The 20471-nt window shown below is 40.6% G+C and overlaps 1 protein-coding gene and 1 pseudogene across 1 annotated transcript; one reads left to right on the top strand and one right to left on the bottom strand.

Annotated features, from left to right (window-relative positions):
* Nucleotides 1–558: 558 nt before the first annotated feature.
* On the bottom strand, nucleotides 559–1302 carry RNF182 (ring finger protein 182). Its single transcript, XM_028107360.1, has one exon. The coding sequence runs from the start codon at nucleotides 1300–1302 to the stop codon at nucleotides 559–561; it is 744 nt and encodes a 247-aa protein (XP_027963161.1).
* A 17482-nt stretch (nucleotides 1303–18784) lies between these two features.
* Nucleotides 18785–19355, top strand: LOC114212492 (rRNA-processing protein FCF1 homolog pseudogene; annotated as a pseudogene).
* The last annotated feature ends 1116 nt before the right edge of the window (nucleotides 19356–20471 follow it).

Raw genomic sequence — 20471 nt, 5'->3', positions numbered from 1 at the left:
GCAGGAGGAGGGTGCAAGAGGGGGTTTGAGGGGGTGCAGGAAGGGGGTGCAGGAGGTGTGTGGGAGGGAGATGTGGGAGGGGGAGCAGGGGAGGGACAGGTCACATTTTTCAAGTAGATGTGTCTTGGAACAGCTTTCCTCTTGTGTCCACCCTCCATCATAGATTATCGAGGATTAGAGGAACCAGTTCATCCGTAACCTGCCACAAAGACCCCTACTACAGCCCAACACACCTCCCCCCTAGTGCCTGTCCAGCAGGATTAAATGAAATCCCGCCCTTTCTGTGGTCAGACTCACAAGAAGAGCTCTATGAAGGCTTAGCTTATACATTTTTGCGTCTTTGCTAACACCTAAGTAGAAATGAACATTTTTTTATGTCCAGCATACAGGAAAACCAACTGAGTCAAAATTTTGATGAAAAACAGACCACAAACATTTGGCCAATGGCTTTGTTAACGTCATGGACACTAAGTCATGGAGAATATAAAATAAATAAATGATAAATTACCTAACTTCAAGGATGACAATGTGTGTCAAATTTCTTAGTCTGCATATTAATTAAGAAGAAGGTGCCATACAGTCTAGAAATTCGTGACAAACGCACTGGCAGAACCCATACACCATGAGAATAACAAGGCTCGAAGGGACGAGGCTGACAAAGACGACCCCAAGGGTGACTTTCTTAGACACCAGTAAGTAGATCCCTAAGGGTAAGGAGCTGAAGTAGAGCAAACCTAGCAGCCAAACCAACACCCGGATAGACGTCTGGAAGAGTAGAGATGTACAGTTCCACACAGTCCAGTTGTGTGACACGGTGGTAACAGAGTCGAAACTCGCAGGCCTATAAAATTCCACCACGGGAGTGGAGCTCAGAGATGGGGAGCTCTCCCTCTGCACCTCCATGATGGTTATGACCAGGCAGTTGGAGGAAGTGTGAGAAGGACTGACGAGAGACGCCAGCCTCTTGGGTGTCAGCAGCAGCTCGGTAGGGTTTTCGGGCAGGCACTTCTTGCCTTTGCCTCCACAAGTCAAGTTTACCAGGATGTTGTTGTCATCGGGCAGGCTACTGACTTCATCATCTGGCAGGCAGGTCTCAAACCTACAGAAAGGACAGACAATGACGCCTTGCGGGGAGTCCCCAAAGTCGATGATCTTGTAGAGGCATTTGGCACAAACCCTGTGACAACACTCCAGCACTTTGGGTTTCCTCTGCTTCAGATTGTACCGATTATAACAGATCTTACACTCGAGCTCGTCAGAGACCTGAGCCTCTGCCGTGTCGTCTGGCGGCTGACTGGCCATCTTGAATCAAGTCTACGACCTCCCACCAGAGGCAACTCGCTGAAGAACGACTTCAATTAAGGCGTCCCTCTGAATATCACATCATCCAAATCAGGCGGTGATGCAAAAAGGCAGGACAGCTAGTGACAGAAACCAGAAATCTTCCAGGCATTTTCAGCTTCTACATTCACTCTGTCTCAAACACATATTTTAAAAGGCCACATGAAGGGTCTGCAAAGGAAAAAAAGAGATTCTAATGTAGTGAACAGTTCACTGAAATGTGCTTCATGGAATTTTCTGAGCTCCAGTCGTTAGAAGCAATAGGTTTAAAGGTTAGAGCCCCAGGACAGGAAAGTGTTGTCTCCATGCTTAGCTTTCTCAATCCACAAACACGATAGTAAAGGAGGAATTAAGATTCCTACTGGTGTAAACACATTCTAGAGCACCATGACTATGACAAAATATAGAGATTTTCTAAGACTAGTAACAAATTCTGGCCTCTCTGAAAATAAAACGGGTCACGTATCAGAAACAGATATATTTGCAATCAAATTCCATTCAATATAAACTGATTAATTCAGATTATCAACAGTATAAATACGTTATCTAAATGCCCTCAACAGTACTTAGGAATATACAAAAGAAGGAAATCTTAAGGATAAATTCACTAAGGAAGAATGAAGCAAACGATACCTGACAGCCAAGTCTAACTCTCAAAAAAGAGAACTAAACACACACAACACATGCACAGTCACATCTCCAAGCACAAAGAATTGAGCACGCGTGGCTATCAGGAAGAAGCACTCGATGTTCACCTACTTGCCTACTTCATTTCCTGTAAACTCTCTCTCTGTAGTGAACGGAAAGCGTAATACAGTCAACAGTGCTTGCTGTTGGCCCTCAGGTGCTATCACTGGCTTTGGCCCAAAGGCTGAGGGTTGATTCCATGGGCACGGTCAGCCAATTATTAGTACTAATGAAGGGGGCAGCAGTATGGGATATCTCCACATCATCTGTATTTGGCTTTGATGTATGTGATTTTTTGGTAAAAGATTTGTCTTAAATTATGTTTTGCTTGGGAAAATATCAAAATGTATTTGAATTTCTGAGCACACCCCCAAGCACTGTAGTAGAAGGCTGCCATGGCAGTTCTGAGAAGTAGAGCAAAACTACGCTGGAATCAACTTTGCTGTGGGTCATCCTGCGTAACAGGGAAGAGGCGGTAGGTGGCTCAACTTGAAATACATGAAATTATGAATAGTTGGCTCATGAATACATATTACCTCCCTTTTTGTGACTTCTGCTAATTTTTTAATTGACTTCATATAATACAAGAATGCATAATGGATATCAGTTGCAAGACATTCCTGGTGGGAAAAGGAAGTTAATCATAAATAGAATCTCTAGTGTCAATGAAAACACATAGATAGGGTTTTTATTTTTTGAAGTTTTATTTATTTATTTATTTATTTATTTAATTTATTTGACACAGAGAGAGAGAGAGAGAGAGATCACAAGCAGGGGGAGCGGCAGGGAGAGGGAAAGGGAGAAGCAGACTCCCCGCTGAGCAGGGAGCCCGACGCAGGGCATGATCCCAGGACCCCAGGGTCATGACTTGAACCATAGGCAGATGCTTAACAACTGAGCCACCCAGGCACCTCTAGACAGGGTTTTTTAAAATAGAGTTTACTGGGGTGTCAGGGTGGCTCAGTTGTTAAGCATCTGCCTTCAGTTCAGGTCATGATCCCAGGGTCCTGGGATTGAGCCCCGTATCGGGCTCCCTGCTGAGCAGAGAGTCTGCTTCTCCCTCAGCCTGCCACTCTGCCTACTTGTGCTCTCTGTGTCAAATAAATAAATAAAATCTTAAAAAAATAAAATAGAGTTTATTGTATATGAATGCATGTATTTCAGAACTGCTATTACAAGGTCAATTTCTGTATATCCACTCTTACACACACAGAGAAAGGATATACAGACACAGACATCCACTCTTCTGTGCCTTCTCCTTGTCCTGAATGTTTTCTTCATTCCTGATCCTGCTCATGAAACATGCGCCCATATGGTCACAAAATGTGACTGTATCTTGCCCACAATCCTACAAAGCTGGCTCCTTGTTCTCCCGTGGATGAACATCTATCTCCAGGAGGGGAGTCACGGACCAAGGTGTTCTATCCCTGCCACCATTCCCAGTCCTCACCACTCTCACCGAACGGACCCGGGGCCTGGGCAGGTTACTGCAGATCCACTTCCTGGACAACTCCCACTCATCAGGCCTCCTGGTCACCACGTGCAGACCGAAGACCCATCCAAACGGAATGTTCTGTTCTTTTCCCTCTCTACCCGCCCACTCAGTCTTAATGCCTTCTCAAATCCAGGCGTACTGAAACTGATGGTAAGGGTAGAATTCACAGCAGCAATCGCCTCTACTACCATCAAAAGGACTGGTGTATGTGAAGGTGTGTAAAAAAGGAAAAGACAGTATGTAAACATATACATAAAGACATCTGGAAAAGAGACAGTAAAATATTCAGGGAAGATAAATAAGCAAAATTATATCAAAAGCATTGAAAGCTAGAATATGCATCTAGAAACACCAACAAAAGGCTTATGTGTAGGGGCGCCTGGGCAGCTCAGTCGGTTAGGCATCCAATGCTTGTCTTCGGCTCAGGTCATGATCTTGGGGTTGTGGGACTGAGCCCTAAGTTGAGCTGCATGCTCAGCAGGGAGTCTGCTCGAGATTCTTTCCCTCTGTCCCTCCCCCCATGTGCACACACTCGCATGCACACTCTCCCTCTCTCTCCAATAAATAAATAAATCTTAAAAGAAAAAAAGACACCTACTTTAATTCTAAGACTAAGCCAGCAAACCCACTCCACCAGCATGAAATACTCCAAGTCCTGCCTGTGAGAGAGGCACTTCCGGGCAGGACTGGCTGACAGCCTTGAGCTCTGGTGCAGCCCTAGAAATGCAGCCAGCACAAGTGTTTCTCCCTGGAATGGCATAAAACAGCACGGTGATCGTTCCTCTCAGGAAGGCAGGGTACCAACTGCAAGAGTTCTTAAAAAATAAATACTTCATCTGTCTCATTGTGACTCTTAAGGTCCCTCAAAGGATTCGATTAATAACCTAAAATCTGTAACTTCATACGGTTGCTGTGAGTCAGAGTTATCAAAAAGCTGTGCGTTCCCACCCTGCCTTTACTCCTGACAAAGGCTGTGGACAACAACCGTAATGTGGAGTCAATGAAGCAAGACCCAAAAGGGCACATACTCAATGATTCCACTTCTGGAAAGCTCAAAAACCAGGCAAAACTAAGCTGTGCAGATGTGAGTTTCGGTGGTGAAACTAAGAAGAAAAGCCAGGAAGTTAGTAACATAAAAGTTGGGATCGCTGAGGACTTTGAGGGGGTGGAGCAAGCAGTGTGGGGGGGGCACCGGCTGACAGGCTGACAGCGCTCTGCTGCCTGACCTGGACGGTCCTCAGGAGGGTTGGGTTGGTGATACACCATTGGGCGATACGTTTTTCTGTGTTATCTACCACAGTAAAACACTTTTTAAAAGTGTTATATATCACAGTAAAAAAATAAAAAAAGAAGGGGAGGGAAGGAGGGGGAAAAGAAATCTCTGGCTAAATATTTTAGGTATTTTTTATAGCCCGAATTCTTCTGTCAGTAGGTATTTTGGATCAACTTATCATCTTTTCCTCTATGGTCTGTAATTCCATTTTTTTTTTTTTTGCAAAATAGAAGTGTCACTTATTAATCACGTAAATATCTAGGCACTACTGTAAGTCAATATTAAAATGGATGGATTCTCTTAAGATGAGCGCATCTGGCGCATGCATTCCTTGATGAGAGCAACTCCTAAAAGTCTATCTCAGCAGGCACAGGGGAAAGAATCTGGCACACTGAAATTGCCCCAAAAATAAATACGTGTGATGAGTTGAGATGATGATGGATGTGTTAACTAATGTCATTGTGGTAAACATTTTGCAATACATTCAGGCAGCAAATCATGTTGTACACCTTAGACTTACACAGTGTTATAAGTCAATTACATTTCAATAAGGCTGGGGAAAAATACAAAAGGTTTTCTTTTCCTGGAAAAATACATGTTCAAATATATGAAGTTGATATTCCTTATTCATCACTTAACAGGCGTTAATCCTTTTGGGATTAACGGGCAGGCTACCATGGGATCCATCTGGGGTAAGACTCTACGCATAAATAATTACCTATTATAAATCTTGGGGATATCAGACAAATGTTTACCTTTCCTGCCCTAAATGTAGGGTACTTACTGCTTGACTCAAATCCACTTCCTCCACTACTTAATTCCTTTCATATTAAAGACACAAACTTGGCTTATATTTGAAGCAAAGCCCTCCAGTGGACACCTGTTGTTTTTGTCTACCTGGTATCTTTTTCTTCTTTAGACTGAACTGCTCCCCCTTGTGCCGCGTCTCTGGGGAAGTGCTCCCCACTCACTCAAGCCCTGTGATTGTGCTTGCACTCTCTACCACCCGCTACACCTCCCTTCTCTCCAAAGGTGTGACTCTGTGACCCAGGCCTGGGCTCATCACAGGACTCCATCATTCCCCTGCTCACCGGCACTAGTCAGGGTGGGCAAGTGACTCAGACCGAAGTCAATGCTCTTCCCAAGGACTTTGTTATGTGAAGCCAGGGGGAGGAGGAACATGCCAGGGGTCAAGGGAGGGAGCACAGCCCAGAAGAACATGTTTCAAGGAACTGTCATGCCATCAAGAGGGAGAACAAGAGAGAATCAAGCCAAAAATAAAAAGAGAAAAACAGGAAAGCAGAAAGCAGAGATATAGACAGACACGCGATGATCACCGCCCTGGGCCTGTGTGAAGGCTCCCAGGAGCCAATAAATTCCCTTTTTGGCTTATGCTAATTTTTTGGTTGGATTTCTTTTTTTTTTCCTTTTTTTAGTTGGATTTCTGCTACTTACTTACAACCCAAAGAGCCCTGGACACAGTTACCGTGTTGTCTTTGATTTGAGAATTGATGTTTTTAGCTAGGTTCCTCTTACTAGTACAGAAATTATAAATAATAAAATTGAATAAATGTACTTTAAAAATTTCATTTGTGTGTGTACGTGCACGTATACATATTCAAATTTAATAAATATGCAAACATCATCATAAATGTCATTATTAATTAGTAGCGTGTGTGTATGTTTATTTGGTTAATGTCTCCTCCACACTCCCTCCACCCATACCAGCCTCTGTGCCTCCCTCTTCCCCCAGTAACACTTAGTAACTACCTGGTATGTTTCTTCCATATATATTTCCATGTACACATATTTAGCCAGGTACATGTAATTATACACATAGAAGCACGATTTTTCCATTGTTTTCTGACTACTATGTAATACCCAGTTTTCTGCATCTTGCCTTTCCCATACAATAATGGCTCATGGAAAGCTCTCAATTCAACTAATAAGAGCCTTAAATTCCTTTTTTAATGAACACATATCTCACCATTTGGATATATTGTAATACAGCCAACAATTTCTCTCCTGGCAAACATTCATCTCTCCCCATTTCTCCCCAACACAAACATTACAGAGGAGCACAACCTTGTGACACCCTTACATATGGGTGTTTTTATTTATTAAGAGACAAGGAGTGGAATTCTTGAGTCAAACAGATATTACCTCTGACCTATGTCGCAAGACTGCTCTCCAACAGTATAACACAGACTTTGACCACTAGTAACAGGAGGACTTTTATCCCCCCACAGCAATGGATGTTAGTGGACTATAAATTTTTGCCCATCTGAGGGGTGACAGACCATGATTTGGGTTGGAGTACCTTCTCACCTATCAGCCTTCTGTGTTTGCGCCTCTCTTTTTTTTTTTTTTAAGATTTTATTTATTTATTCATGAGAGACAGAGAGAGAAGCAGAGGGAGAAGCAGGCTCCCAAGGAGCAGGGAGCCCGATGCGGAGCCCGATGCGGGACCCGATCCCAGGACTCTGGGATCATGACCTGAGCTGAAGGCAGACGCTTAACCATCTGAGCCACCCAGGCGCCCTGTTTGCTCCTGTCTTCACTACACCTTCTTATTTGGTTATTTTTCTATTGGATTGCTGGGCTTTTCTGGTCAGTTCGTAAACGCCGTCACGAGACATATTAAACTCTGTCCTCCGTATTGCAAACACTTGCTCAAATTTTACCATTTATTGGCTTTGCTTAATATCTTTTGAAATGCAGAATATCTTACTCTTTGGACAGTCATATGTTTATCCTTTCTCTTGTAGCTTCTAGGTCTCCAATCTTAATACTACTCCTAATATTGTATGTGTGGTTATTTTCTTACAAAGTTTGTCTTGCTTTATTTTTAACTTGTTTTCAGCTTTATATACGGTATATGATACAATCCTAATTTTATTTTCTTCCAAATTTGGACATTTATCTTTGGCAAGGAAATAACCCATTTCTTCTGGTTTTTCAAGTTCGTTGCCATAGCGTTGAATACAGTTATCTCTGCTGTCTTTTTTGATTCGTTCCTGCCTCTCTGATTACATGTTTATTCTCGTTTCTGGTCTCACAAATTTTTTACTCTTTATTTCCTAATCAAACACATAAATCTTTGTATCTATTTTGTTGTTTCAAGGAACTGTTGTATGTATTTGTCCTTTACATTATTTTTTGTTTTATTAACTTTGGCTTTTATCTTTATTTTTCCCTCTAATTTATGTTAGTTTTGTCATTCTTTTTTCTCACTTCATAGTAAGAGTACGCTTTGTCTTTATTCTTAATGAAAACACCTAAAGGCTGTAAAAATTTCCACTAGCTACAGCTTTCACCGTATTCCACAGCTTTTGCAATAAACTGTGCTCCTTTGATTGATTTCTAGATATCCTGTAAATTGACTTTTGTTTTCTCCTTTGATGCTAGGGTTGAAAAGAATGTTTTTAAGTTTCCAAATAGTAAAGGTTCTTTTTACTACCTCCTGTTATTTATTTCTAATATTACTGGATTCTGATCAGAGAACAGGGTCTATAAAAATCCTTTTTCCTTTGAATTTGCTAAGGTCATCCTTGTGGTCAAGTATATGATCAAGTTTTGTAAGTGATCCAGAAAACGAATGTTCTGTACTGAAGGGATCTAAAGTGTCACATATCCACTGAATCCATTTTTATTTATTCAATTTCTCCATCTCAGGGTTCTATACAAGGTTAATACAGGTTGAGACAAGCAAGAGATGTTTATTAAAGTGTCTCATAACTACATTTGCATTTCTAATACTTTTGCTTTATAGATTTAGTGGCTATGTTATCCTATATATACAGGTTTATTTACCTCCCTCATAAACTGTGCCTTTTAAAAAGTATTATGTAATGTCTTTCCTTATCCTACTTATGTCATTAACTTAAATACTACCTGTATAACCCTCATATTGCTAGTTCTTCTGACTCTCTGTCTTTGCCTGGGATCTTGGTCCATCCTTTTATGTTGGCTTTCTATCACTTTGTTTCAAGTGTTTTTATATAAACACCAGGTAACTGGGTTTTGCTTATTAACTCAGTCTAATAGTATCAAATGTTTCATCGGGAAAATTCAGTTCATTTTCATTTTGGTTAAAAATTAGGTGATGGCATCTCTGATTCTAACAGAGCAGCAAATTTCTTTTACCCTACAGGGAAATGGCAGCTTGCGCATGTATGTGGCTTTTAGGCTGCTGATTTTCTGTCTCCATGGTCTACAGAAGTTACTCTACCATCTCTAGCACACTGTGTCATCCGTGAGAAATCGGGGGCTGATCTGATACTTCTTAATGGTAGGTAATTTGGGGGCACCTGAGTGGCTTAGTCAGTTAAGCGTCTGCCTTCAGCTCAGGTCACGATCCCAGAGTCCTGGGATCGAGCCCCGCATTGGGCTCCTTGCTCAGCGGGGAGTCTGCTTCTCATCTCCCTCTGCCCCTGCTCATGTGCGCGCGTGCTCTCTCTCTCTCTCTCACTCAATCTCTCAAATAATTTTTTTTTTTAATTTAAAAAATGGTAGGTAATTTGTTCTTTATGCCTGGAAGCTTCCAAGATTTTGCTTTTTATTCGTAAGAGTACAAGCACTTTCCTAGTATCTACAGAGATTTTTTTTTTCATAAATCTTGGCTGGAACTTAATGAGCCATTTGAATTTATAGACTCAAGTCCTGATTTTTAAGCTCAGAAAATTTGTTTCTTGTATTTATTTAATTACCGCCTTTCCTCCATCCGTTTCTTTTCCTCCTTCTGGCTTTCCTGTTACTCACATGTTCTATTTCCTAGACCCCTTTTCGCTTGTGATTTCCATCCTTTTATATTTTTGTTCCGTGCTTTCAGATTCTTCCACTTGACTTACCAGGCTACTAATTCAAGCCTCAGGAATGATCATCACCTCCTTTAATTCATTTACTGAACCACTTGATTGAAAAATCACACATTTCATCTCGAGGAAGTCTTTTTGTACTGCATTTAAATCTCCTTATGTGCTCTTACTATTTTTTGTCAGGTTGTCATCTGTCTCCAGCTGCTGCTCTATGGCATTAACCACGTGTTCTATCTGTTCTCATAGACTGTCTTCTCTTTGGCGGTGGTGCCATTCCTGGTGCCATTACTTCTCTTTGTCCTATCACTGGGGCTCAGGTCTGACTGTTGGAGGACCCATGTGGCTGCACTTCTATAAGTAGTGGGAGCACGGTGGTCTCTATTCCTGTACAGCACCTCCTCCTGTAGCAGTAGGACAGTGGGCAGGCACCAGGGCCATGCCAAGACACCAGGAGGGAAGACTTTATGCTCCAGAGCCTCCTCAGACTCTCCCAGCCTCCCAAACAGGAGGACTCAGCCCAAGTGTTCGTTTTCTCCTCGGTCTCTTACAGGACACACACACACACACACACACACACACACACACACACACACACACAAACAGATACAATGGAGTGAGATTTTTCAATCCCTCAACCTCTGTGGATCAAGCTCTATATCGTATCCCATGCATTCTGACCCTCCCCCAGGACTCATCAGATGCCCATCTTTATTGCCAGCCCAGCCCAGTCCAGGAAGAAAGCCCCCCCCCCGTTCCCTTTCACCCTCAACTTCCACGCAGCTCAAGGCTTCACTGCACTGAGTGCTCAGCTGGCTCCAGGAATGGTCTGGGTCAGGAGAGGCAAAGGAGAATTGAGAATGGCAGGATAGTGAGCCATTTTACGTAGCTACCTCCCCAGAATCCTCAACCAACTATAATTCCTGGATTTCTTTTTCAAATACTTATCCAGTTGGGAAATGTGGGAGTTTGTGATAAAAGCTTCATTGGGGGGAAACATGGCAGTCCTCATAATGTTCAGTGACTACTCTGTAAAGATACTGATATTTATCTCTAAGTTCATAACGATTTTTGAAATTCAGTTTTTAAAAAACTTTGTCCTTCTGCATATTCTTTCGTTTTCTTTCTTCTATAGCAAACCCCAAGAACACATAAACTTGACACCCAAGAGTATCAGAATCCTTTTTTTCTTTGGCTATCTCGCCAAAATAATACCTCTCAAGGTCTACTTTTTATTTCAGAGACTTGTATTAGCACATACCAGTTATATCAAAAAGCCACTAGATAAGAATTATTCATATTTTTCTATTTCAAATATTCATATATACTTTTAGAAACTTAAGACTATTTGTGGTCTTTCCTGTTTGGGTCTTGGGCTATTTTGGGTCTTCTTCCCCGACTTTTAGTGATATAACACTTCCATTTCAATTTTAAATTTATTAGTAGACCATTTTACTTAACTATCCTTTGCCCTTCCCCTATCACGTGTAGTAGATGGCACACAAATAGGGTTGTAATAATTCTCCACAGCCCTTTGCAAAGTGACTTTTCCTTCATCTCAATAGGTGGAGGAATCTGCTTCCCTACCCCTGAAATCTAGGCTGGCCTTTTGACTTGCTTTGACTAACAAAGTTGAGTGACTTTGTGAGAGTTCTGAACCCTGACCTCGGGGTGCCTTGTGGCTTCTGCTCTTGCCCTCTTGGACACTGGGATGGCATGTGAAGAAGCCCAGGCTAGTCTCCTAAAGATGAGAAGCTCAGACAAAAGCCAGCACCAACACCAACATCAGTCATGTGAATGAGACCATCATCAAGCAACCAGCCTCTGTTGAACTGCCAGGGATTATAGCCATGTGAATGACCCCAAGACAGATCAGCTGAAGAATCATCCCTACTGAACCCAGTAGAATATATTGATTCACAGAATCCTAAGTAAAATGGCTGTTATATTAAGCCACCATGTTTTGAAGTGGTTTGCTTTACAATAATAAACAACATGTCATGCGAAACTATCCCTTTCTGACCTAATTCAAAACTAATCTCTGTCTAAAGAAATTATTTTCCTCATTTATCATGGCCATCACTCCTACCTTGAAGATTTACTTTCTTATGTACTCTGAAGCTGCCTAACCCTGCAGCTCTGGCAATTTTTGTTTGTGTTAGAACATTCTTGGTCAAAATATAGTTCTTGTATTTTTTCTATATATAAACTTTTATAATTTTTTTACCATAGTTTCTGGTAATTAGTCTATGTGCTGTGGAAGCAAGCACATAGTTTCTGTTAATTAAAAGAATCTCTCTAAGAAGCTCAAAAATTTTAGAAATATTGCATAACCTTCCCAACAGTGAAGGGCATTTATAATCCCCATTTAATAGATGTGTAAAGGCCCATAGAAGGTAACTGGTTTCTCCAAGATTCCATAAGTCAGGACAAAGGAGCATCAAAAAATAAGCTGTCACTGTGATCTTATTTTTGGCCTATCCACGGCTCTAGTCTATGTATCACTCTACTGTCTGTACAAGTTCATTTTCTATGTCTCAGGGTGAGTTGAGGTTCTTCAAAGTCTTTCACATACAGGTTTCATTTAGCCTGAATCATGCTCCCAGAGTCCATCAACCATTTTAATTTGGCACCAACAGGACAAGTTATATTTTCTCCCCTTATGAAACAGCAACAACTGCCAGGTTTCAACTCATTTCCTGGATCCTCCTCCCATCCTGGAAAATAAACATTATTAACATTGCTTTCTCCATGATGAGTCAAGATATTTTAAAGGGCTCTCTAATAAAAAAAAAAAAAAAAAAAACCTGATACAAACTAAGGTATCATCATTTCCATGATCTATGGTTTCTGTTTTTAGAGTTGGTGCTAACGATTCGCTTCTGCCTTTAATTTCTTCTTTTGCAAAAGGAGCCTCGAACTCCAAACACTGTCATTTCATGAGCATTGCTTTTTATGACAGCCTAAATTCTTTGACTAATAATTATATCCCCCAACATACAGGAAAGATTTGGGCACTAGAACACCATTCTTCTTTGTGAATGATCAAGGGAGAACATTGGTTTTGGAGTTTTTTTAAAAATATATTTATTTAGGGGCACCTGGGTGGCTCAGTCATTAAGTGTCTGCCTTCAGCTCAGGTCGTGATCCCAGGGTCCCAGGATCGAGCCTTGCATCGGGCTCCCTGCTCCATGGGAAGCCTGCTTCTCCCTCTCCCAACCCCCCTGCTTGTGTTCCTTCTCTCGCTCTGTCTCTCTCTGTCAAATAAATAAAATCTTTAAAAAAATATGTATATATATTTATTTACCTGAGAGAGAGAGACTGAGAGAGGGAAACAAGCAGACTCCCCGATGAGCGCAGAGCCTGACATGGGTTTCAATCCCAGGACCCTGAGATCATGACCTGAGCCAAAATCAGGAGTTGGACGCTTAACCGAATAAGCCACCCAGGCACCCCAAAAACATTGGTTTTTAAACTCAGCCACTGACAAATGACACACCCTTGCCATCCATCTCGCTAATGCCAAATCTCTCATTCACAAAAACCAAATCTTAGTGTCTGTGGTACTTGAATCTCAAATTAAGCTGAAACCATACATGTGGCATCTACCTTTAAGAAAGTCCAGTTTTGAGGCATCTGGGTGGCTCAGTAAATGACTGCCTTTGGCTCAGATCATGATCCCAGGGTTCTGGGATTGAGCCCCACGGGGGGCTCCCTGCTCAGGGGGAAGCCCACTTCTTCCTTTCCCCTGCTTGTGCTCTCTCTCTCTCTCAAATAAAAAAAAAAAAAATCTTTTTTAAAAAAGTCCAGTTCTTTCATCTAGAGATTTGTAACTTGGCTTCCAGTTAAAGTTTGAAAAACTCTCATTATCATTAATAATTACGAATCACCAAAATGTTGGTCTCAGCCCCAGTTATAGTTCTCCCTTGGGAAACATTAGCAATATTTGAACTTTCTTAAGTTCAGGTTTTTGCTATTACGGCTTTTCATTAAAAACAATCTTTTTTGTTCTAATAAAAGGCTATACCTTAGAAAACCCTAAAAGGATAGGCTCAACAGATAGCAAGCACTCATTCTTAAAGGATCGACAGCTGACTCTAAATGAATTTAACCTGCAACACCAATAACCCTTAATGGTTGTTTAGCGGCATACTGAGAATTCCAGAAACTTCCCTCAAAGATTAAAACTCTTATTTTACCCCTCCTCCAAGACCAAGCAATTTAATTTGATAGAGAATCATAATCTATTGGAATACAGCCAAATTAATGATCTAGAATTCCAGGCAATTAATTTTGGATAAGAAGCTACTATTTATACATATGGAGAGATTAATGATGCATTCTTTGATGCTTAAAATCTTATGATGCTAGGGTTTTAAACCAATGAATGTCCAGCAACAAGGGGGAAAAATAGGTCTCCTCACCCTATGCATAGTTATCCACATTTGCAACCTCCGGGCCCTGGATGTACAGGAGCATGACCATCACTTTCAGGCAGTCTGAAATGGAAACACATAGGGATCTGGAATCAGGAGACCTATATTTGCGGGCTGGCTCTGATATTGACTGGTTATGTGATTTTGAGCTAAGAGATCAAGAACACTGCCTCACAAGGTTGTCATGAGGATTCAATGAAATCATACAGGCATAAATATCCTGCAAAAATAAGCACTATATGGGTGCTATAAGAAATTTAGAAATAACGTATCCATTGATATTTTTAAAGTACTGCAGTCTTCTAAACTGGTGGTACATAGAAGACTCCACATTGAATGCAGTACCAAAAGAGACACAGGTTTTGTCTCTAGATAGAGCACACTGCAAGTAAAGCATAATCTTTTGCAATTTTTCAATTCATAATATGAAGTCAACACTACCTGATGAATTAAAAGAAAAATTTCATTATGTTTTTCTTATTTATTCTATCTACATGAGGCATTAACAGATAATGAAGAAGTCTTGTAAGTTTAGATTGGTTGCTTTGTACCTTCCTCTTTACTTGGAAGGGGCAAAGATATGATTTAAGAAGATCAAGGGTTATTAGGAATACAGGCTGCAAATTACATTATTAAAAGTGACTGAATCCTTTCCCATTAAACAGATCTCTTTGCTATTAATGCCTTCCTCCATAATTTCCATTGGCCAAGGCTTTAATAAAACTCTCTAACCATATCAAGAAAGAATAAAGTATCTAAAGAAACTAACATTTGTACCATTTCTACAATTTCAAACTTAGGTGGAAGTAGCTTAATTATTGCGATGCCAATTCCAGCAAATGAAACTAATATTACACACACACACACACACACACACACACACACACACAAATATTCCTTCTTCTTCCAAACCAATGTAACTACCTTTCTTTAGGAAGACAGAAGTAATATATCTACTTGTCAAAAAACAATACGGTTATGCTCCAGAAACCATTTTGAAAATCAAAGACTTTTGATATATTTTTATCAGTGTATTAGTACAATTACTAATTGTAATTACTAATTACTAATACAACTAAAGTTGTATCAACTGCTATGGAAACTCACTCAAAAGAGCAACAGTTGGGTTTAATTCTTGATAGACTCATGATCTAGCTCTCTCTTGTCACTGTCTCCTTCATTTAATCATTCAACAAGTATTCTCCTCAGGCCTACTTTGTGTCAGGCTAGATGCCAGATGCTGGGGATGCAAAGACAAATAGGATGAAATTTCTGAAAGCAGAAACCGATTATAAAAATGGATCCTTTTCTGTCCTCATCTTATTTCACCGCTCAAGAGCCTTCTACCCAAAGACCACCCCTTTCCTCCTGAAACCCTCTCTTCTCATTGCTGCAGCGATTGAAGCACTGTTCCAGCTCTCTTGCTGACCGCTTTTTCTCAGTGTTCTCTGCCAGTTCCTCTTCTCTCAAATCTCTAAATGTTGGAGCATCCTGGCACTTGGCCTTGAGCCACTGTTCTTCTCTGTTTGCAATCTTTCCCTTGGATTGTCTCGTCTACTCCAACAGCTTTAAATACCATCTGACAACTCCCCCCAGTTTTATATCTGCAGCTCATACCTTTCTTCTGGGTTCCAGACTGCCTACTGAACACCACCACCTGTATTCTTACAAATATTTCAAATTTGGGGCGCTTGGGTAGTGCAGTCGGTTAAGCATCCAAGTCTTGACTTCGCCCAGGTCATGATCTCAGGGTCATGAGATCGAGCCCCGCGTGGAGCCCAGTCAGGATGGAGTCTGCTTGACTTTCTCGCTCTTCCTTTGCCCCTCCCCACCCGCCACTTTCACACTCTTTCTCTCTCTCCAAAAGAAATAAATCTTTAAAAACATATATTTCAAGTTTAACCTAAGTCTAAGACCAGTCTTAGTTTTCATCTCTGACTCCCACCCAACACAGTTTTCCCATCATAACAAAAAGGCACCACCATTCTCTCAGTTTTTCAGCCAAAATGACTCCAACTAGGAGTCATCTTTGATTCTACACTGTGTCTCATCCTCACATCCAATCTATTAGCAAGTCAAGTCAATTCTGCTTCCACAGCATGTCTCTCATCTTCCACCTTCATGTGACCTTCGACCTTGTCCACTATAACACTGCCTCCTAACTATTCTTCCCACTTCCAAGCTTGCCCCACTACAAACTGTTTTCCTTACAATAGCCAAAAGTGAGTTTCCAAAAATATAAATTAGATTATATCTATTTCGTATTCCATTGTTTTCCGCTAAGTACAGGTTAAAATCCAAACTCCATACAGCAAGGCACTACGGTGTGGCCCCTGCCTTCTGTCCAGTCCCACCTTGAACCGCTGTCCACACTGCCTTCCTGTCACATAAGGCTTTGTTAAGTTCCGTGAACAGTCCAAGCTCTTTTCTACTTTAGGCTATGTCCTTGATGTGAATTGTCCTTGCCAAGCTCATTCTCCTTTACAGATCTCAACTTCAGTACAAAGTCTTCAAGGAGCACCTGCCTAATTACCTCATTTTTTAAAATTCCTTGCCATTGGGACGCCTGGGTGGCTCAGTCGGTTAAGCGTCTGCCTTCGGCTCAGGTCATGATCCCAGGATCCTGGGATTGAGTCCTGCATCAGGCTCCCTGCTCAGCGGGGAGCCTGCTTCCCCTCTCCCTCTGCCTGCTACCCTCCCTGCTTGTGCTCTCTCCCTCTCTCTCTGACAAATAAATAAATAAACAAAATCTTAAAAAAAATCAAAATTCCTTACCATTTATTTTCTATCATAGCACCATTTTCTTTCTTCAACAACCTTCCACAAGCGCAGTTTAACTACTTTGTTTGTCTGCCCTCAATCTCCACTACTGGAACGTAATTTCTAAGAATACAAGAGCCTTTGATACATTGTTTATCACTATAGCACAAGCACCTATCAGAAGCCAGCCCAGAGTAACTACCTGCCAAATAAATAAATATACTGAATGATCTCCAAGATTCCTCTGCTCTCCATCCATCCATGATAGTGTACCGCACCCTCCGGAGGATGTGACAAAGTCAGCACTTTGTCTTGATGGTCCTGAATGCCATACATTTTTAACCTAGATTTTTAAATTATAAATCTAGGGGTGCTTGGGTGGCTCAGTCGGTTGGGCAACTGCCCTCGGCTCTGGTCATGATCTCAGGGTCCTGGGATCGAGCCCCGCATTGGGCTCCCTGCTCCGCGGGAAGCCTGCTTCTCCCTCTCCCACTCCCCCTGCTTGTGTTCCCTCTCTCACTGCGTCTCTGTCAAATAAATAAAAGCTTTAAAATAAATAAATAATAAATCTAATACCCCATCATTTCCACAAAGAAATATTGAATCTGATCAGCTGAACTTCCCAAAAATCTTTAACTATAAAATATGTACGTCAAAATATTCATAAATCATAGCATCTGGGAAGCCTTTAATATATGTTGAACAAATGAATGAATTCCTTTATCTTCACCACTGAAAATCTGCAGTTTTCATACATATTTGTCTGCTGTCAGCATCAGGTGTAGGCTCAAAGATATGCATTAGTAGCAGTTACAGGATACAAATCCTTTAGGACTGTTGCTCTGTAAATGTCCGGACAGCAACCTGACAAGGTATATGTTGTCTTTAAGACTTTATCATTTTCTCTAAACGTATCTTTATATACTTAGCAAAGCAGTCATCATTACTATATCTAAATACAGCTTTCTCAAAATTATTATAGACAACAAAAGCTAGAAAGATGTTATTTTTATAATATTACTCTAAAATAAGAACAAAGTGACAAAAATATTTTTCCATTTCATCTTTCCCCAAAGTGTTTTGCTCACTTCCCATAATTCTAAATGATCTATCATCTCTTCCCCAGCATTAATAAAAATGTTTAAAATACCTCCTGAAAGGGAATATATTTACAGTTACCAAAGTCCAACTGCGCTCTGACTCAGCAAAATGAGAACAATCCAGTTAATGAAATGCTTCAATTAATAAGGGGAAAAAAGGTTTATAAAGGGGAAAATATCACTTTCTAAATCCTACCACATTTGCTGTATGTCTTAATTCAAGATTGGCAAGGAGAAGCAGAACTATAGTTAGATTTTATTGCATTTATTTGCCCTGAATGGCGTTTCTCAATAGGCTTTTCAGACTCAATCTTAATGACTATATCACCCCGCCACACGGCTACATAATGCATTACTGATTGACATACACTTGACGGTGAAGATTAGGGTACAGTGAAAAGCTGCAATTTTTTTTTGATGAAATAAAAGTGAGAGTTGTACAGGAAAAGAAGCACACTGTTAGGGAAGATAGTTTTATATTTATTACATATTAAGGTTAAGCAACTGTGTTGTGTGACAGACATATTAAACACTCATATTCTCAAAAGGCAAACCCAGAAGAGCACGGCTTTCTTATCAGCCCAGAAAATAATTGGCTTAGGGAAGCTTTTAAGTTATGAAAAAAATAAATTACTCTTTATTTTATGGTTGAGAGAAAAATACAGCTCAGCTGCTGGCATCCCTGAAGGTGGTCAGAATGAGTCTGGAAAATCTTCACGGAAAGGAGGGAAATGTGTAGTGGGACAAGAAATGTTAAATACAGAAGTAATGTCATAGAGTAGTCTGAAGCAAAGGACAGCCAGCAGAGACTGGGCCAACGCAGACAGGATGTAATGGAAGAGAAAAATAAACTGCTATTCACAAGAGTGCCGTGTGAAATGAGGAAGCAAAAGCAAGCAAGGATGCATGCAACCATGAAGTGAATGCTTAGTCTCAGAGATGAGAGGCTTAGAGAAGGATAGATTAAGACCCCTAAAAAGAAAGATCACAGTGCACTCAGGGAAAGAGAAGTCCCCCAACATCCCGCCTACCTATTCTTCCAATAAAACCCACAGCTGGGCCCACCTTACCACAACCTGGTTGATACTAACTTTATCAACCTTTCTAATAAAGCCAAACTCAACTTAAAACAGTCAAAGATGGACTGTCTGTATGCCAAGTGTATCCCTTATATAACTGCTGAAATTGAGAAATTGGGGCAGAAGTATCGAGTGGCTCTAAGGATTGTCAAGGATCCAAGATGTGAACGATTACCATGCACACACAAAGGAAGCAGATGACTGCTTAGTATAGGGAGTAACTCAACACGAGTGTTATACTGTGGCCACAGCTGACTGGGATCTTAAGGGAAGGATCCGGAAGATCCCTGGAGTTCCCATCAGGGACATTTCTAACCATAGGTACAACACTGAGCAGATGCCAATTGATTATGGAGCCCCTCGGTTCTAATTCTTAATAGAGTTCCTCTGCCTTCTTTTACCAACTTTTCCTGTTACCAATTCTTACAGCATTATGCTATAGCATGAATTATTATTCCACTTACTCATTTGCTTTGTTATGAGCTGAGTATGGTTAAACAGACTCACTTTCTGATGTTGTTTTGAAACTGGTATTTTGTATCATTTTAAAATTTGTTGCATCTTTTTATAAATCAGATGACTGCCACAAATTAAATTAAATTAAATTAAAATAAATAACTACTGAGAGATAACTTTCAGAAAGCTTTAAACCCATCTTCAAATCAAGAAATCAATCCCATTTGCAACTGCACCAAAAACAATAAGATACCTAGGAATAAATCTAACTGGAGAGGTAAAAGATCTGTACTCTGAAAACCATAGAACACTTATGAAATAAATTGAAGAGGACACAAAGAAATTGAAAAGCATTTGATGCTCATGGATTAGAAAAACAAACACTGTTAAAATGTCTATACGACCCAAAGCAATCTACACACTTAATGCAATCCCTATCAAAATACCACCAGCATTTTTCACAGAGCAAGAACAAGCCTAAAATTTGTATGGAACCACAAAAGACCCCAAATAGCCAAAGCAATCTTGAAAAAGAAAAACAAAACTGGAGGCATCACAATTCCAGACTTCAAGTTACATTACAAAGCTGTCGTCATCAAGACAATATGGTACTGGCACAAAAACAGACACGTAGGTCAATGGAACAGAATAGACAACTCAGGTATAGACCCACAACTATATGGTCAACTAATCTTTGACAAAGTAGGAAAGAATATCCAGTGGAAAAAAGACAGTCTTTTCAACAAATAGTGTTGGGAAAACCAGACAGCAACATGCAGAAGAATGAAACTAGACCACCTTCTTACACCATACAAAAGAATAAATTCAAAATGGATGAAAGACCAAACTGTGACAAAGGAAACCATCAAAGTCCTAGAGAAAAAAAAAAAAACAGAAAGCACCTGTGTTCTAAGAAGTAAGCAACTTCTTACTAGACATGTCGCCAGAAGCAAGGGAAACAAAAGCAAAAATGAACCATTTGGACTTCATCAAGATAAAAAGCTTCTGCACAGTGAAAGAAACCATCAAC

Source organism: Eumetopias jubatus, unplaced genomic scaffold, assembly GCF_037043125.1.
Source record: "Eumetopias jubatus isolate StellerSeaLion01/CBP00866 unplaced genomic scaffold, mEumJub1_p1.0 scaffold_6, whole genome shotgun sequence".
Taxonomy (NCBI): domain Eukaryota; kingdom Metazoa; phylum Chordata; class Mammalia; order Carnivora; family Otariidae; genus Eumetopias; species Eumetopias jubatus.
Note: the sequence above shows the minus strand (reverse complement) of the source record. Positions and strands in the feature narration are given on the sequence as shown.

Bases quoted from the DNA above. Each gene is read 5' to 3' on its own strand.
- RNF182 (XM_028107360.1), bottom strand. From the start codon at position 1,302: ATGGCCAGTCAGCCGCCAGACGACACGGCAGAGGCTCAGGTCTCTGAC.